Genomic DNA, 18,924 nt, shown 5'->3' with positions numbered 1-18,924 from the left:
TACATACAGTATTCCAGGTGTCAGCATACCATGGATTTATATTGTGCATTATGATATTTTCTGTTTTGTTATCTATCTCTTTTGTAATGGTTCCTCACATTCTGTTAGCTTTTTTTAACTGTCACTGCACATTGAGTGGATGTTTTCAGAGAACTTTTCACAAATACTCCAACATCTCTTTCTTGAGTGGTAACATCTAATTTAGACCCCATCATTTTATATGTATGGGTGGGATTGTGTTTTTCCAATGTGCATTACTTTGCATGTATCAACACTGACTTTCATCTCCCATTTTGTTGCCCATTCATCCAGTCTAATGAGATCCTTTTGTAATTCTTCATAGTCAGCTTTGGACTTAACTATCTTGATTAATTTTGTGTCATCTAAAAATTTTGCCACCTCCCTGTTCACCCTCTTCTCCAGGTCATTTATGAATATGCTCAACAGCACTTGTCCCAGTACAGATCTTTGGGGGAATCTGCTATTTACCTCTCTCCATTCTGAAAACTGACCATTTATTCCTGTGCTTTGTTTCCTATCTTTTAACTAGTTACTGATCCATGAGAGGACCTCCCCTCTTATCCCATGACTGCATAATTTGCTTAAGAGCCTTTGATGAGGGATCTTGTTTTTTGAAAATTCAGCTACACTGCATCAACTGCATCACCCTTGTCCACCTGCTTGTTGACACCCTCAATGAATATGAATAGATTGGCGAGGCATGATTTCCCTTTATAAAAGTCTTTTTGACTCTTCCCCAACATATCATGTTTATCTAAATGTCTGACTAGTCTGTTCTTTACTATAGTTTCAACCAATTTCTCTGGTGTTGAAATTAGACTTACTGGCATGTGACTACTAGAATCACCTCTGTAGCCTTTTTTAAAAATTGTCATTACATTAGCTACCTTTCAGTCATCTGGTACAGCAGCTGATTTAAGTGGTAGGTTACTACATACCTCAGGTAGTTGTTCTGCAGTTTCATATTTGAGTTCCTTCAAAACTTTGCAAAGTGCAAGGTCATGCATTTAGTGACTAACAACAAGAATTTCTGCTGTTACCAGCAGGAGAGTAGGGTGGGGGGAAGGGGAGAGAAAACCTTTTGTAGTGATAAACACCCATTTTTTCATGGTTTGTGTGTATAAAAACATCTTCTGTATTTTCCACAGTATGCATCCGATGAAGTGAGCTGTAGCTCACGAAAGCTTATGCTCAAATAAATTGGTTAGTCTCTAAGGTGCCACAAGTACTCCTTTTCTTTTTGCGATAAGCTGGGGATTTATCAGTTGGAAGTGACAGAGGAGGAGAAAGACCTGGGTGTATTGGTTAAGCCGTCTATGAACCGTCAATGGGATGCGGCCACGAAAAAGGTGAATGCAGTCCTAGGATGCATCAGACGAGGTATTTCCAGTAGAGACAGGGAAGTGTTTGTACTATTATACAAGCACTAGTGAGACCTCATCTGGAATACTGTGTGCAGTTCTGGTCTCCTTTATTTAAGAAAGATGAATTCAAACTGGAACAGGTGCAGAGAAGGGCTACTAGGATGATCAAAGGAATGGAAAATCTACCTTATGAGAGGAGATTCAAAGAGCTTGGCTTGTTTAGCCTAACCAAAATAAGGCTGAAGGGAGATCTGATCGTGCTCTATAAATACAAGGGAGGGAGAGGAGTTATTTAAGTTAAGTGCCAATGTGGACACAAAAACAAATGGATATAAACTGGCCATCAACAAGTTTATGCTCGAAACCATCGAAGGAGTGAAGTTCTGGAACAGCCTTCCAAGGGGATCAGTGGGGGCTAAAAACCTAACTAGCTTCAAGACTGAGCTTGATAAGTTTATGGAAGGGATGGTATGATGGGACTGCCTATGAAGGCATGTGTCCCATCAGCAACTGCCAGTAGCAACAAAATATGACTGGAGATGGGACGCTAGCTGGGCAGGGCTCTTGAGTTATTACAGAGAATTCTTTCCCAGGTATCTGCCTGGTGGGTTTTGCCCCCATGCTCTGGGTCTAACTGATCACCATATTTGGGGTCTGGAAGGAATTTTCCTCTTGGTCAGATTGGCAGAGACCCTGGGGTTTTTTTGCCTTCCTCTGCAGCATGGGGCACAGGTCACTTGAAAGTTTAAACTAGTGTAAAAAGGTGAATTCTCTATAACTTCAAGTCTTTAAACCATGATTTGAGGACTTCAATGACTCAGAAAGAGGTTAGGGATCTATTTCAGGAAGTGGGTGGTGAGGTTCTGAGGCCTGTTATGTGCAGGTGGTCAGATTGGGTGATTACAATGATCCCTTCTGACCTTAAAATCTATGAGTCTGCATCTTGAGTGAATTATCTGAAAGCAAACATAACACAGGATAGGTAAGAATTTCTCCCTTTTCTTTTATAAGTAGCCATGACCTCCTTTCAACTGTTCCCATGTCACCTAAAATAGCTTGATGCCTCTAATACTGTTAGTTAAAAAGAAATTATTATCTTTACATGTGTACATTATACAGGAAGTTTCTTATAGCAAAACAGAACAATTTTTAACTAATCAATATCCTTTTTAGGTACCCACCAATTCCTCTCACTAATTACCCTATAACAAAGGAAACAATGTTTACCTTTAGGATGATTTGTAACTGTTTCCACTTTCCCCATTGTTGCTAGCTAACATCTCTGATAAGAAGTTTAATGCACAAACGCTTATTTGTTTTGAGATGCTTAGTTTTCCTTTTCTGTACCACACTTTCTTTTTTAATATTCAGTTTGTTTTGGAATTATTTCACTTGTTCACTTTCCCATTTCACTCTCTTGTTTATTTGTGTGTGTGTGTGTGTGTGTGTGTGTGTTTGAAAGTCCTGCTGCTACACTGCACTGTCCTTATTCTGCTCCAACTCTCATTTCCAACCTGCAGGAAACCTTCTGGTACAAAATTCTTTCCTTGTTTTTATTAGAAGGGCATCTCTCCAAACATTACCCTTTCTGTTTGAAGCAGAAGCTATGTTTTCTGACTGGGAATGAATAATGGGTATATTTAAAGGGCACTTGACACTTTTCACCTCCTTACACACCATAAATAACCACTCCTTTATGTTGATTTTACATATCTGAAATGTGCTTTGCTATTCAGTAACACCTTAAAATTCATTTGAAGGAACAATTTGAAGAGTGTGGTAAGTACTTCAGCTCTCAGTATGTGAAATAAATTTCTACAGACTCAGTAATAGCCTGTATCTGAAAACAGGCCCCAAAAACCTGTCAACCTCCATCCGCAGTTCTAGAATTCGGGAAATGAGTCACGTGTTCATGAAGGTGGTAACAAGATTGCTTCAGAGCAGACTGTCAGAACTGTATGATAGAAGGGATACAGTAACTACAGAAGTTGATTTCACATTGAGACTCTTTATGATCTGTTATATTTTGGGGAGCAGTTCGCAGGATTAAGGATTTTATCCACTGCCCATTGACATCACTGGGAGTCACTTTAATGGGCTCTGTATAGAGGATCCAGAAATTAGAAGATGGTGGTTTAATAATTTGAACGTGGTTTAAGGGGACATTTTATGCAAGAATGTTGGCAGCAAAATGTATGATGGGGGAGGAATAATAGATGGGCAATACAAGTGAGATAATGGGAAGAATGGATTATAACTGGGATTTGAAGAGTCAAATGCTACATGTAAACTGCAGTTCGCTCCTTCCTTCTGAAAGCTTTGAGAAGAGGTGAACTGGGTTTCAATCTGGAGGGAAGTATTGTCAAGGCAAAGAGTACAGAGTAAGTGGGGAAAGTTGGAAAGTGCATAAATGCAATGGAGCTATAGAGATTTATCTCATCATGCTACTAAGAGTGTAATGGTCAAGTTATGTGAGCACCATAAGTGGATAGATTACTGGGAGTCATGAACTCCTGATTGGTAATACTGTCTTTGACACTGACTCCATCAGTGGCCTTTGGCAAGCCAGGGGGGTTGCTGCACTTATGGCTGAAGCCCCAGCTATGCTTGTGGTGCCTCTAGGAGTAGCCCTAAGCTATAGGTGCGATCTTACCTGCACTGGATCAAGAGGGGGCAGGAGTGTTTCCTGGCAGCCTGGGTGAGGGCTGCTTCTTGCTACGGAGAGCCCCAGTTGACAGCTGCCCCTAGCCCCAGCAGCCTCATCTCCTGCTCATGGAGGAATCGTGGGTGAGTCTGCAGGAATATGCCGCCTTCAGAAATCTGCTGCCCTACGCAGCTGCCTAGTTTGCCTATAGCTAGTGTGGCCTCTGTGTATCATCTGCTGTTGCGATTGATTGCCTGCGTATAATCCATGTCAATTTCAAATGGCTGCTGGGAAGTTGTACTCTACAGGATAACCATGCGATCATGCTATTTGTAAAATGTGCAAAATTCTCCCACATAGGAAGGGGCAGAGAAGACTGTGATCCAGGTCTAGTTTAGGCATGAATTAAAAGTGAGTTCCGGGATTTAGAAAGCCTACTACTAGAAAATTTTTAAAAAGGTATTTTTCTTATCCCAGTTCCACTGGGTAATTTTTCTGAGGGCTAGGATTGTTGGCTATCATTCCCAAACATAGATCCAGGTTTTCTTTGTTAGTTTTATTAACTTACTTTTAGATTATATGTTGATCCTCTGAGACCTTACCTCCAGTTCCTGATTAAAGATTGTCTGTACATATCAGGGGCAGATCTGTCCTAGAATGGAAGGGTAGGAATTGCAGACTTTACTTCCCTAGACTTGGTTCCTCAGAAGTAAGGCAATAGAAGTCCAAAGATTTATCACTTTCTGACAGGCAGTGGGTCAGAAGACAGTTTTTACCTTGCAGACTATATTTCTCTGAATTGTCCAAGTTCCAGGCAGGAGACCCTGTTCTCTTTTGTTGCATTGAACTGTCCCTCTCTGCATTTCTGCTTGCAATTCAGTTGTTGCTTCTGAAGCGCTTTCTTGCAGATTGGTAAGGAGCTCCTGGAATTAAAATTGCCTTCACAGCGTTACTGTGTGCCACTTGCTTCGATAGCAGGCACAAAAGGCTTGATTCTCTGCTGCTCTGTACCTTGTGTAGCCTTTTGTACCCTACCAAGTGGAGAGAAAATACTACCATTCGAATGTGATACTGTGTTACACCCACTTTGCACAATGAAAACACAAGGCACAAAGAAATGGATTAAATGTCAAATTTTGGGCGGAAGTGGCTAAGCAGTAAAGCCATTTCTGATGGCGTGGTAAGGTAGATGGCTGATTGGAACAGAAGTATAAGAGTTATTTGGAGTTGTTTCAGTGGACTCATCAGTGGCATAACTTACTTGAATTCCTGTTACCAGACACATGCAGTTGTGGTGTATTCTAACTATGAACTCAATCCTTTCCTCATTCTGTAATCCTGAGCTCTTGTTCCCTCTGATTTTCTTTCCTTTCAGATCTTAGTGGTTGGGGTTCTTTTGCCTGTGATTTTTTTGTGAACCAGCTCTCACAATCCTATCTATAAAGACTTTACATTGTAGTGCCATTATTTGCACAGTTACTCTTGTTATACTTTTTAATCATTTGCATCTATCCAGCTTTTAAACTGCTCTATCCTGAATTCCAAGATCTTATTTTTTAGAAGTGGCTCCCTGGCAAAACTATGAAGCTTCTCAGAGAGACATGGAAAAGAGATTTGCAGATGGTCATAGAGCTGATCAGGCACACTGTACATTGTAACACAGAGTCGTGCCCAGTTTACTGCATGATGCAGAGCAGGAACAGGATCTCCTACTGGTAGGACAGTTGGTAGCAGTGGAACCATCTTTACATTGTGTAATTACCATATGACAAATCCTGAGGGCTTCTGCAGTGGTCAAATTACTTGGCACTGAAGCTTTTTTTTTTTTTTTTTTTTTTGGTATTAAGGGGAACTTTTTGTTCTAACAGATATAAATGTATAATTATTGCACTTAAAAGTAAAACTGTAATGAGGTTGCTCATAACTTAAAGGACTTTTTGAAAGAATTGCAAAATTCTGAGGGTATTTTAATGTTACCTACCGGAATGTATTTTATTTACTTCTGATTATGGAAGGCAGTATTCAAAAACAATCAGAGTTTAATTCACTGTAGTTCCCTGAGTCTTATCTGTGCTGGTCTTTTCCCTTACCCATAACAGAAGATGTGTTTGTTTGTATGGAGTTTGTTTCTATAGCTCGGGGGGGGGGGCAAACTTTTTGGCCCGAGGGCCGCATTGGGGTTACAAAACTGTATGGAGGGCCAGGTAGGGAAGGCTGTGCCTCCCCAAACAGCCTGGCCCCCTCCCACTTCCTGCCCCCTGACTGCCCCCCTCAGAACCCCCGACCCATCCAGTCACCCCCTGCTCCTTGTCTCCTAACCGCCCCCCGGGATCCCACCTCCTATCCAACCCCCCTGCTCCCAGTCCCCTGACCCCTATCCACACCCCTGCTCCCTGACGGGTTCCCCGGGACCCCATGCCTATCCAATCCCCCCATCACCCCTGCTGATAAACCTCCTCCCCATCCAACCACCCCCTGCTCTCTTTTCCCATGACTGCCCCCCGGGACTCCCCTCCCCTCATCCAACCCCCCGTGCTCCCCGCCCCCTTACCATGCTGCTCAGCGCAGCATGTCTGCCAGCCGCGCCCCCCAGCCGGAGCTAGATACGCTACCGCTCTGCTTGGCAGGAGCGCGCAACCCCGCTGCGCAGAGTGCTGTCCGCGTGGCTGCGGGGGAGGGGGACTAGCCTCCCCGGCCGGGAGCTCAAGGGCTGGGCAGGACTGTCCCGTGGGCCGGATGTGGCCTGCAGGCTGTAATTTGCCCACCTCTGCTATAGCTGCTTTCTACAGACTCAAAGCACTAGAAGTTGCCTTATGGACTCTATTTCCCTAATTTTTTTTATTAGTCGCTGAAAATTTTTCTCCTCTTGCTCCAGATCCTTATTTAATTGTCTTTCTGTTACTGACCTTACTGGCAATTAGAAGAGTGGGTTCGTGGATGGAAGGATTAATCTTATTGGGACTAAAATAGGCTTTCTAAGGGTTGACTAATTTGGAGGTGGGGGTACACTGAAGGATTAACTTCAGGGTCTAATCATATTCAGAATTCTCCACTGATGATAAAGAGGGTGATGATCGGCTATGCTGTGTTTTTGTTTTGCTTTTTTTTGTTTGTTTTTAGGATTACCTGTTTGCAGAACTGTTAATTAATAAAGAGCTGTCTTTCTGCTACTGGAAGTGATTTTTGTGTTAAAGATATATGCAGAAATGTATACCACTGGTGAAAGATCAATAGCTTTTTGGTCTCACAATTTTTAGTATATTTTCCACAGTGCACATGGTGGGAAAAAAAGAGAGAAAACAAGAAGGGAAGTAATTTTTACAGAAGAAAAACGTCATTTTTATGGAAATTGATGGCTTTGATGCAAAATGGCAAAACTTACCTGAAAAATAATGAATTCTTGACTGAAAAAGTGCACAATATTAAACAATTTTTCCAGGATATGATTTTAGGTATAGAATAAGAAAGTGGAGTCTCCACACTGACCTCAGATTGAAAATCCAGAATGGATAAACAAAATCCTCTACTTGAGTCTATTGAAGACACATGTGGCCAGAGGCATGAATCATAGAAATTTGATTTGGAAAAGATCTATTAGATCACCTCATCCTTTCCCTGGGGACCAGCGTCGGCGTTATTCCTCACAATGTATTTTCACTTTAAACTATTTCTTTTTAAATTGTTTTTGAAAGCTTTGTTTCTAGTTTTTTATGTCACAATCATAGTTTCTAGCAATCAATCCTGGATGGTGCTAAGCACTCCTGTGTGGTACATGAGGGCACTCTGTGCCCTGTGAGACTGCACTGCATTATTGACAGTAAAGTTCATGATTATACATATGCACCAAAGAGAGTATGGATCCTTAAATATTTCATGTTACCTGGACATTGGTTGAGTTTTTTTTTATTGTTTTACATTTACAAAAACCAGCATTTGAGAGCAACATTTTGTACAGCTGTGATAATGAAACTTGAGTATGATACCGCACGAACATTTTAATTCATTTAAAAAAAATTTTTGCAGAGATTTTTTCAAAAGATATATTTACTTACCTTTAATCCTTGTGAAGATTTATATGTTAGTGATATAATTGATAATCAAATAAAAATATGGCTCCAGTTTGATGTCAACTGATTAAAAATTATGAAGGGCATAGTGCAAATTGATGATTCTTTCTCTATTTTCTTTTTGCTATTCCATAATATGAAAAAAGTCACTTGAATTGCTGGTGTATTTGAAATAAAAGGAAATATTACTGCACATAATGTATAGTTTTCCTGTTTAAACATATTATCATAGGCAGGGCTGGTAGCACCATCCATTGTTAAGGTTGGCTAACACTTCCCATGATAAGACCCTGGTTTCAGATGCTTAATGAAGGAAATGTTGTCCATAGGATTCCTGCCTTATCTACTGTATGTGTTGGAAGGTGTGTAAGGAACGAGGCAGGGTTTGCAGGAAGAGAAAGGATGGTTTCATGGTTGAGGCAGTTGAATGCTGCCCTGGAAGAACTGGATTCTATTCCTACCTCTGCCTTTGAGTTCCCACATAATGCTGAACAAGTAATTTAAACCAAACTTTTCACAAGTGGTAGATAATTGTGTGTTCCTCATTTTCTGGGTGCCAAACTTGAGACCCAGGGTCTGATTGCAGAAGTTCTGAGCAACCTGTCATAAATATAAAGGGAAGAGTAAACCTTTTAAAATCCCTCCTGGCCAGAGGAAAAATCCTCTCACCTGTAAAGGGTTAAGAAGCTAGGATAACCTCACTGGCACCTGACCAAAATGACCAATGAGGAGACAAGATACTTTCAAAAGCTGGGGGGAGGGAAAAACAAAGGGTGTGTCTGTGTGATGCTTTGGCCGGGGACAGAACAGAAATGGAGTCTTAGAACTTAGTAAGTAAACTAGCTAGATATGCGTTACATTATGATTTCTTTAAATGGCTGAGAAATTAAGCTGTGCTGAATAGAATGGATATTTCTGTCTCTGTGTCTTTTTGTAAGTTAAGGTTTTGCCTAGAGGGATTCTCTATGTTTTGAATTTAATTACCCTGTAAGGTATTTACCATCCTGATTTTACAGAGGTGATTCTCTTTATTGTTACTTCTTTTTTACTGTTTCTTCTATTAAAATTTTTCTTGTAAGACCTGAATGTTTTTTTCATTGTTCATAAGATCCAAGGGTTTGGGTCTGTGGTCACCTATGCAAATTGGTGAGGATTTTTACCAAACCTTTGCCAGGAAGTGGGGTGCAGGGGTTGGGAGTATTTTGGGGGGAAAGACGTTTCCAAACAACACTTTCCTAATAAATAAACCCAGATAAATGTTTGGTGGTGGCAGTGGAAGTCCAAGGGCAAAGGGTAAAATAGTTTGTACCTTGGGGAAGTTTTAACTTAAGCTGGTAAAAGTAAGCTTAGGAGGTTTTCATGCAGGTCCCCACATCTGTACCCTAGTCAGTGGGAGCTGTGCTTGTATATAATATTCTTTTAACAGTTGCATAGTTTTTGTGTGTCGAATGGGGAGAAGAATGATGAACCTCATTATAAAGAGAGAATTGGAACATGAAACATGTTATATGAACCCCGATTTAACCTCCGCTAAATTTTATTTTTAATTACAAAAGCATGTCTGAATGTAGTCAGTCTTTCATGCTTCTTGCGTGACATCTTTGTTGGCAATCTTCAGCAGAGGCTACTGGTATAAGGATGAAATGGGCATGAAGATTGATGTTCTCACTCCTACAGTATATGTGATGGTGATGCCATCACAACCATAGGTGCCAACTCCATGGGTGCTCTGGGGCTGGAGCACCCACAGGGAAAAATTAGTGGGTATTCTGCACCCACCGCAGCCAAGCTCCCCTCACCCCCTGCCGCACCTCCCCTCCCATCCCCCCCACAAACGCACTGTGTCCCTGCTCCTCTGCCTACCTCCCAGTGCTTCTCACTGCCAAACAGCTGTTTGGCGGCGCTTAGGACTTTCCAGGAGGGATGGGGGAGGAGTGGGGATGTGGTGCGCTCAGGGGAGGAGGCGGAGAAGAGGTGAGGCAGGGGCGGGGCTTGGGGAAAGGGGTGGAATGGGGACAGGGACTTTGGGGAAGGAGTGGAATGGGGGTGGGTCAGGGGCGGGGGTGGGGTCGAGCACCCCCCCGGGAACAGTGGAAGTCGGCACCTATGATCACAACAAAGATGAGGCACACGGGTGGAACAGTAGGGAAGCTTGCCCAACTGCTGCCCTGTTTTCTGTGGATAAAGAGAAGGCTTCACCCTCCAAGGCTATCAGCCAGTCACAAGTACTTAAAAAAATCTTAGTCTGTGATATTACTAGTAGTACGTTGTGAAAATAACTATTCTTCTGTATTTTCTATTCCTTAGGTTAAATACAAAAGAGACTTTGAAGAAAGCAAAGGAAGAGGGTTCAGCATTGTGACTGACACACCTGAATTACAAAGACTGAAAAGGACTCAGGAACAAATTAGTAACGTATGTGACTATCTCCTCAAGTGATAGCCGATCAGAGACATGGTACACATAAGAAAAGGCATGATTGTAGGTTTGTGATGTTTCTGATGGAGTCTGTGAGAGTGAAGAAAATGAATTTGATGACTGATTTGTGTGTCAGATTCTGAAAGGTGTGTAACCTTATACCATACACTTACACAGCACATTGGCAAAGTGTGTTCACCTCTCCAGTTTCCATCAAAGGTGTTTGTAGTATTTGCTATACTACAAAGGTTATATGCATTTTGCTTTTGTATTTAACATTATTGTTTGCAAATAAGATTTATATTGTTGGATATATATTCCTCTACAGGAGTTCTCAAAGTAAGCATAGCTTGCAAAATAAAATTCTAAAATAAAATAAGACACTGATATTTAATTTTAGAAAGAAAATACCAGGAAAATGGCATGTAGAGAAGAAAAGAGGTACAAATGCTAGCAATGGAAAAGCATTGTCATGCATTAACTTATATCAATATTAATGCTGAATAACACCTTTGACATGAAGTGGGATTTTCAAAAATGGAACTTATCCTGAAAAGCACTAGGGTGCTTTTGAAAATTCCACCCTAACTATTTGATATATTCATATATTCCTACACTGGACATTTAGCTGACTGCACAAAGATGGAGAATTGTTATATAATATAATATAAATGTCCAGTGAATATTATGTATAATAACATTCAACATTGCGTTTAGCTTTACCCAGCTTCAGTTCTAATGGGTATTCTGACTTTCAGAGCTAGGCGCTGTAAGCTATTTTTATAAATTCTTTATTCTTTCCTTTGTTTTAGCCATAAAAAAAATAGTTGCACAAAACCAGAAAGACACACTTGGTGAAAAGGGATCTTGACCTTTAGCTTGACCCTTCAGAAAGGGATCTTGACCTTTACCAACTTGCAAGAAAAATATTTATTGAGTGGAATGAAGGGTTTCTCTGCAGGCATGGGACCTTGTTGCTTAATTAACTGTACTGTCTGACTCTTGCACCGAACACATTTGCATTTCTTTTCAGACCAAGAAATTTTGTTTTAGGTAAGAAATACTTTATTTCCTAGATTCCTTTTTCGATGCAGGGGAATAGGTGTAAAGCGTGGATGTGCAACTCCTATCTTTCCATACCTGAAAAAGATGTCGTATGTCAATAAAAATTTTTTTCTTCTCTTGCTATATAAATGATATTTGGACTTGAAATCAAAGGACTTTATTAGAATTAATCTTGAAGGGTAAATTAGAATAAAAAAATGTGGTAAATGAAGTTAAATTTCAATTATGCCTATCCTAAACACCTTTAGACTTATCATACTACTTTGTAGAAGGATAATGCTACATAAAACACAGTTTAAATCTAATTATTATTAGATTCTGTCTCACAGAGTAACTTCTTTGTTTAATAGTTTAGAAATGTACTTCGCAGTTAGATTAAGGATCTCATTAAGATTTTAACTGTTTGAAAGGTAAGCTCTTTTATATTTTTTTAAAATTTTGTCACTTTTAATGTATAGCAAAATATAAAATTTATTAATAATCTTTTTTTTTTAATTTTTAGTTGTACATTGATTTTTCTCTTCCCTACCCCCCCATAACTACTGGACACTTCTCAAAGATTGTCTTTGAAATGAAATTGTAACAACTTCACTCCAGGGGTAAGTTAGCACTGTTATGTGCATATCTATCACAAATACCCATAATATTATATTCTCAATAGATGTAATACAGTAGAAACAGACATTTTAAAATATTTCCCTTTGTCTTGATATTAAGTCCTGCAGCACTCACAAAAATTCTCATAGTGCTCTGTCTCTTTTATAATGCATGAACGATTCTTTTGTGTTATAATGAAATATAACTGGAAAGGGGGAAAAAACAATAGATGGGGGTTTAAAAAAAAGGGTTATAAAAGGAGTGGCCATAATACTGTTGTTCTTTTGTTAGCAGCAACCCAGACACTGAAGTGCCTAGATCAGACAAATACTAATGGAATGTGAGGCATGATTGGTATAGCACAGAGGTGGGCAAACTATGGCCCGCAAGACTGTCCTGCCCCGCCCTTCAGCTCCTGCCTGGGGAGGCTAGCCGCCTGCTGTCCCACCTCCCCAGTAGTTACGTCGCCGCGCAGGCAGCGCTCTGGGCGGCGGAGTTGTGCGCTCCTGCCAAGCAGAGTGGCAGTGTATCTAGCTCCGGCCAGACGGCGTGGCTGCCAGACATGCTGCTCTGAGCGGCATGGTAAGGGGGCGGGGAGTGGGGGTGGCGGTGGCGGTTGGTTAAGGGGCAGGAGGTCCTGGGGGGCAGTCAGGGGACAGAGAGCAGGGTGTGGTTGGATGGGGGCGGAGGTTCTGCGGGGGGGGCAGTCAGGGGGAGGAACTGGGGGGTTGGATAGGCATGGGGTCCTGGGGGGCCTGTCAGAGGGAAGGGCTGTGGATAGGGGTTGGGGGACTGGGAGCAGGGGGGTTGAATAGGGGGTGGGATCCCGGGGGGCGGTTAGGGGACAAGGAATAGGGTGGGGGGTTGGATGGGCCGGGAGTTCTGAGGGGGGCAGATAGGGGGTGAGGGCCAGGCTGTTTGGGGAGGCACAGCCTTCCCTACTCGGCCATCCATACAGTTTTGCAACCCCAAGGTGGCCCTTGGGCCAAAAAGTTTGCCCACCCCTAGAATAGCAGGATCAGGATGAAGTTTCTCAGAAATGAGCGAAATTTGCTCTGTGTCCTCAGATCGTTGTGTGAATTAATGGCCCAATCCTGCAAGGTGTGCAGTATACTTCCCGACTTAAGTGGGACTGGAGCAGCCTTCACAAGGCACCCAGCACCTTTGAGTATCAGGCACCATAGCAACAAATGTAATAGCTTGTTAGTATCATGTTGGCATGACAGTCACAAACCAAGCATTCTAGTCTAGATTGGTATAGGAAAATTAAATAAATTAAGTAGGTCTCTTATTGACAAGTTTCAGATATTTTGGGCAACCTTTTCATGGATGGATGAGCATTTTAAATTGCCTGTACATTTTCCAATTTGTATGGAGCGATTTAAGATGTCATAAATTCGTTTTGTTCAATATTTGAAACATAAAAATTCACATCCACTCTGCAGCAAAGGATGTCACTGATTTGTGGCATCAAACGGTCATATAATATGCACACAGAAATCTCAAATTGTGTGTGCAGTGAAATGCATTTATTTTGTTAGAGATCTGGGCCATTGTTTTTGTCCTTGTAAGCTGTGAGGGATAATTTCCAATACGCAGTCAAATATTCTCAAAATGAAAAACATTTAACTTGAAAGTCCAGTAACACTGGTGAATTTTATCAAGGAAAATGAGAAGGTAGCAAAATGGCCATAATAATTTTGCAAAGGCTCTATTTCTGCACATGCAGTTTTGAAGGGAGGGGAAGAAGCTGTGTATATAAATTTGAAAAGGGAATCACATAGCTAAAGAAAAAAATAGCAACACAATTTAATAAAATGTTAAGCAGCCTTAATGGGAATTGAGGACTCGCAACAACTTGCAGGAACTGGCCCTAGCTTAGTGCCATTAGTCTTTTATCTCTAGAGATCAGATTGGAACCTCATTTATGTCATATATGAAATAAGTTGTTAGTTCTTGGTAAATTCTTTCAAATTTAAAATCAAACAGACATCTCTACAGTTTGGTTAAATGGACAGTTTCTGTTAAGAAGAAGCCAGGAGCTGGATGGCAGGTTCCCACTGGCTTTGCTGGATAAGTATGATGGTGTATGGAATCTTGCATAGTGGATGCCTGCCTTGGATCGAGTTGGTACTGCCTAATCTCGCCTCAGTATAATCATTTGATCACTTTCCGGGCACTGAATTTAATTCATGTATGAACAGAAAAAGCACACATCTACTGCCTTCTTCGTCCAGAGATCTGGGAATATGTATTCATTTACTTATTTTATATATACATGGTATTCTCCTTTCTGACAATATGCAAGATGTTGGGGGAAAGAAGGATGGAGGTCATGTAAAAAAAAAAAAAAGTGAGCTCTAAAAAATGGCTTTAATTTACTCTGCAAAAACTGAAAACAGAACAAACCAAAAAATAGCCTAATGTACCAAGAAGTAAATCAACACAGTCAGTTTGCCCAGTTATATGAAAATAACATTTTAAACCTCAAATGATAATTGAATTCTGATGTGAATATTCAGTTTCATTAGAAATAAATTTTGGTTTATAGCACATTGTTTTCATTTCAATGGAAATCTGGTAATATAAGCTCCCAAAAAACTGAGTGCATGAATTTGTATCATAAGAAGGGTAACTTTTTTTGTTTTGTCTCTTAGGCACATTTTTAAGTAGTAGGGGTCACAATCTACCCTCAACTATATCCATGCAACTCCACCTGATGGCAAAACTTGCTCCTAAATATGAATGATCTAAATACCAATTTTCAGACAAAAGACCTACGAGATAAAGGAGGATTACTCTCTCAAATGTGACACAAACGTGTCCTCACACAGTATCTAAAGGAAAAACTCCTGTTGCTGGCTTCTGTGTTTGTGCTATGAACATCTCGGAGTAGAGCTTGGCCCTAACTGTATGTTTGAGAAACATTTTCATATTTGGAACTTACTGGCACATTTGCTTGTCCTGTTTACTTGCTCTAATATAAACTGCACTTTCAAATTGCCAAAACAGATTGTAAGGAAAATTGGCAGGAGAAGTTGTTAACATCAAGCCCAGGAGCACCATTTGTAGGCTACAAGCTTAAAGCTTGAAGACTTTAGTTTAAAAGGTGGTTGGTTGGTTAAAAAGGGGGAGAGGAATTGAATGAAAGGGAAGGAGCAAAACTGACAGGTTCATGAATGTCAGCGTTTCACACAACTAACTCAAGTGCTAGAGCAGAGATGGGCAAACTGCGGCCCGCTGGCCCGTCCTGCCCGGCCCTTGAGCCCCCGGCCCCTCCCCTGCTGTCCTCCCTCCTCTGCAGCCATGCTGCCATGTGGGCAGCTCTCTGGATGGCGGGGTTGCGTGCTCCTGCCGAGGGGGCGGTTAGGGGACAAGGAGTGGCTGGGGGGGTTGGATGGTCGGGAGTTCTGAGGGGGGCAGTCAGGGGGCAGGAAGTGGGAGGCGGCAGATAGACGGTGAGGGCCAGGCTGTTTGGGGAGGCACAGCCTTCCCTACCAGTCCCTCCATACAGTTTTGCAACCGCAATGTGGCCCTCAGGCCAAAAAGTTTGCCCACCCCTGTGCTAGAGTAATCTGTGGTGTGCCAGTAAGTAGACAGGAAAGGCATGTTATATCACACAGAAAAAGAGTGAACATTTATTAAAGGTAAAATTGGATTTAACATTGCCTAACCAAGTGGCTGATATTTTTATCTGCTTTGTCTTCTCCTTCTAAACATGATAGTTTTAATCTGTCATCTGGAAGTCCTATGTTAAATTTAACCAGTGCCAACACGCATTTATATTTGTGCGCATAATTATAGTTGAGCCAGATGAAAAATGTAGTTGCTGACATCAAAAATATTCCATACACACTCACCAGTTTCTGAACTGCATGGAAATATTGGGCTCCATCTTGCAAGGTGGTGATTGCCTTCAGGTCCCCTTGACACCACTAGCAATTAAGTGTGCTGAGCAACTCCGAGAACTGCTCATTATCTTGTTGGACTGAGCCCAGAGTGTACAAAACTTCAGTTAAAGTAAATTACATGTAACACATTTAATTATTTTCCTAACATTTTACATCAGTTTAGAGACTTAGAGGATAAAAGGGTCTTTCTTCCTGTTAATACACACACACACACACTCTCAATCAGTCAGTCATGTCCAAACTCATCCCTTTTGGAGGTTTGTCTTTACATTAGACTTTGTTGTACTTAAGTCAGCAATAAACTGAAGCTCTCCGCTTTCTCCTGAGGCTATGGCTTATCTCAGTGAGAACCTTCGGATACTCAAACCTTATACTCTGGTGGTAGAGCTGATAGGATCCATTTGACCTATCCCATCATAGTAAGAAGGCAGAAATAATTCTGCCTCCATCAGCAGGGTGCTGGCACATGATGTTGGAGTGACTCGGCAAAAAAGCCTATTACTCCTATCTGTGGCTGTGAATATTTATTGCAAACAGATTCCAAAAATTTTTAGAATGGGTAAAAAGAAAAATCTGGAAAGTGCCTGAACATATGATTCAGGACCGGAGATGCAGGGAAAAAAACAATTTAAATAATATATGTTAAATAGAACATATTAAATAAGCATTTGGAAAACTTCAAGAATATGTTTTAAAATGTATAAAATTTCAGTATATAAAACATAGTTTTGATATATAGTCCGTCAAAAAACAAAAACCCATTGTAAAAAAAAACATTGTTAAGGTTGCAACATCAAGCACACAAAAGTTAAGAAATGCAAGAATTAAGGCTGCCTGTGAAATCTTAATCCAGCCCCCTTCTACGTATGCATTGTGATATAGTCTTTAATTACATGAGTGCATACTCTTTTTTCCACAGTGCATAGCATGGCTGGCGTTCGCTGAATGAGCCAATAGCCAGTATTTCCTTTTATCCTCATCACTCAATGTGTGTCCCCATCCATTATTTGCTGCATACCATCCTAATACAGCACTGAACAGAGAACTATTAATTGCCTCGTGGACTTTTCTGTAGAGCTCTCATTGTCATATTTTAAATTCGTTGATGTCTGTAAATAACTCTTCACAACACCTCCTGAGATGAGTGTATAATAATCTTCATTTTATACACAGGGTTTAAGCCAAAATTGTCAAAAGTGTCAACTAATTTTGACTGATGTATCTGAGAATCCTTGGGCCTAATTTTTTAGAGTATTTATCATTATATAACAGTTTATATGTTCAAAGCACATCTCCCATTGACTTCTGTAGTAGTTGCCTTTTTATAAAGTTTTAAAAAGAGTCCACTTTTAAGATTTAAAGATAGAGCATGATTTATAATAAAACAGACATTGATGGGAAGTTGCCCGATTATCAAAAGTCATAGAACTTACTGCGTAAAACATGTATCAAAGTTGTAGTTATCTTCTCTGATTCTGTTTTAAATAAGTAACGTTGACAGGATGACTGTAACATTGTTCATTATGCTGACAATATGAAATTATGCTGTGTGATAGACACAAAACAAGCAGTCAAGAAGAATCCTCAAAGGCATGAATTTTCTATATTCTATAATTTGGTCAACATTCATGAGAAATGCATGCTAATTGTAAATTGGTTGCAAAACTGTAGAATTTAAGTGCAATTGGGTGAAATAGTCCAATTATTTGGATAGCAGCCGTAAATAAATAATTTTTCCTTAAAACATCTGAGCATTACAGAGAAGCAATTAAAAATGTTTCTTTAGGATAGATTAGAGGAGTGGTACTTAAGTCCTAAGTCAGAGCCATTACAGCATTGTGTTCATTCCTGTCACTTACATAACAAGTGATAAATCACTTAAACGAATCCCTATATTTGGGTTTGTGGGATGCTTTGCATGAGGAATCCTCTAATTCAGTAAGAATGTTCTGCTTTTCAATGACCAAACTATTCAATCCTGTCTAGAGGGAAAGAGGAGGACCTGATTTTCTTCTTATGATTTAACAAAGTCATCTGGTTAGGAGGCAGAAAGGAAAAAGATTGAGCAAATAAGAGAGCAGTTCCCAAATCTCAAGAGGTATGGTACAATATTCATGTTGAATTGCAAGGCCAAGGCAAAGTTTATCACATGAGGAAACTATCTAGTAGTTTCTTGAATTACTAGTTTTCTATGTGGAAGACACAATCTCATGGATCTTTTCTTAATTTATAATTGTTTGTTTGTCTTGTCAACAAAGACGTTTGTAATATGACGTAGAGCTGGGACGTGCACATATTTAATAGGAAACTCAAATACTATATCCATAGGCTAAAACTGGTACACAGACATGTAACTGCCAATTTAATGCACCTACTTATATCCTCCTTTTTTGCCTTTTGCAACTAAATAATGTTGCCATGGTATCTCGTCTCTATGCTTCCCTAGGCTATACTTTGTAGAAGGAGCATTGCAATAACAGTTAGTTATAAAGACGTTTGAAAAGTTTTTCAGAATAACCACTTAAGTACCAATTTGGGGTTTTGACTAAAGAATTTGAAAGTCCGATTAAAGCTTTGCATTTAAAACACGGGCCTTTACTAGTTTTCACAACATAAGAGGAAAGTGAACTTGGCAAATTTCTGTTACATAGCAGGAGCTAATAAATTATGTTAAATGTATAGCATTTGACTTTGTGTTACTAAGTTACTAAATCATGTCAGGAATCAGAAAGTTATTGAAAGCAGATATTTTTTTCTTTCAGTGGCTTTTCAGTACCTCACACTGTGAAGTAAATGAGGTAATTAATTTTACTGTTGTAAAATGAGGTTTTCAGCTA

General features: G+C 40.3%; 1 protein-coding gene across 2 annotated transcripts in view; it reads left to right on the top strand.

Annotated features, from left to right (window-relative positions):
• The window catches only part of NEBL (nebulette), a 379,942-nt gene that overhangs the window by 178,797 nt on the left and 182,221 nt on the right, over positions 1-18,924 (top strand). For both annotated transcript variants that reach the window (XM_037890826.2, XM_043541304.1), the window contains exon 4: positions 10,404-10,511. In XM_037890826.2, coding sequence (XP_037746754.1) covers positions 10,404-10,511 — 108 coding nt within the window. The remainder of the gene's footprint in view (positions 1-10,403; positions 10,512-18,924) is intronic.

The sequence above is a fragment of the Chelonia mydas genome, chromosome 2 (genome assembly GCF_015237465.2).
Source record: "Chelonia mydas isolate rCheMyd1 chromosome 2, rCheMyd1.pri.v2, whole genome shotgun sequence".
Lineage (NCBI taxonomy): Eukaryota > Metazoa > Chordata > Testudines > Cheloniidae > Chelonia > Chelonia mydas.
Note: the sequence above shows the minus strand (reverse complement) of the source record. Positions and strands in the feature narration are given on the sequence as shown.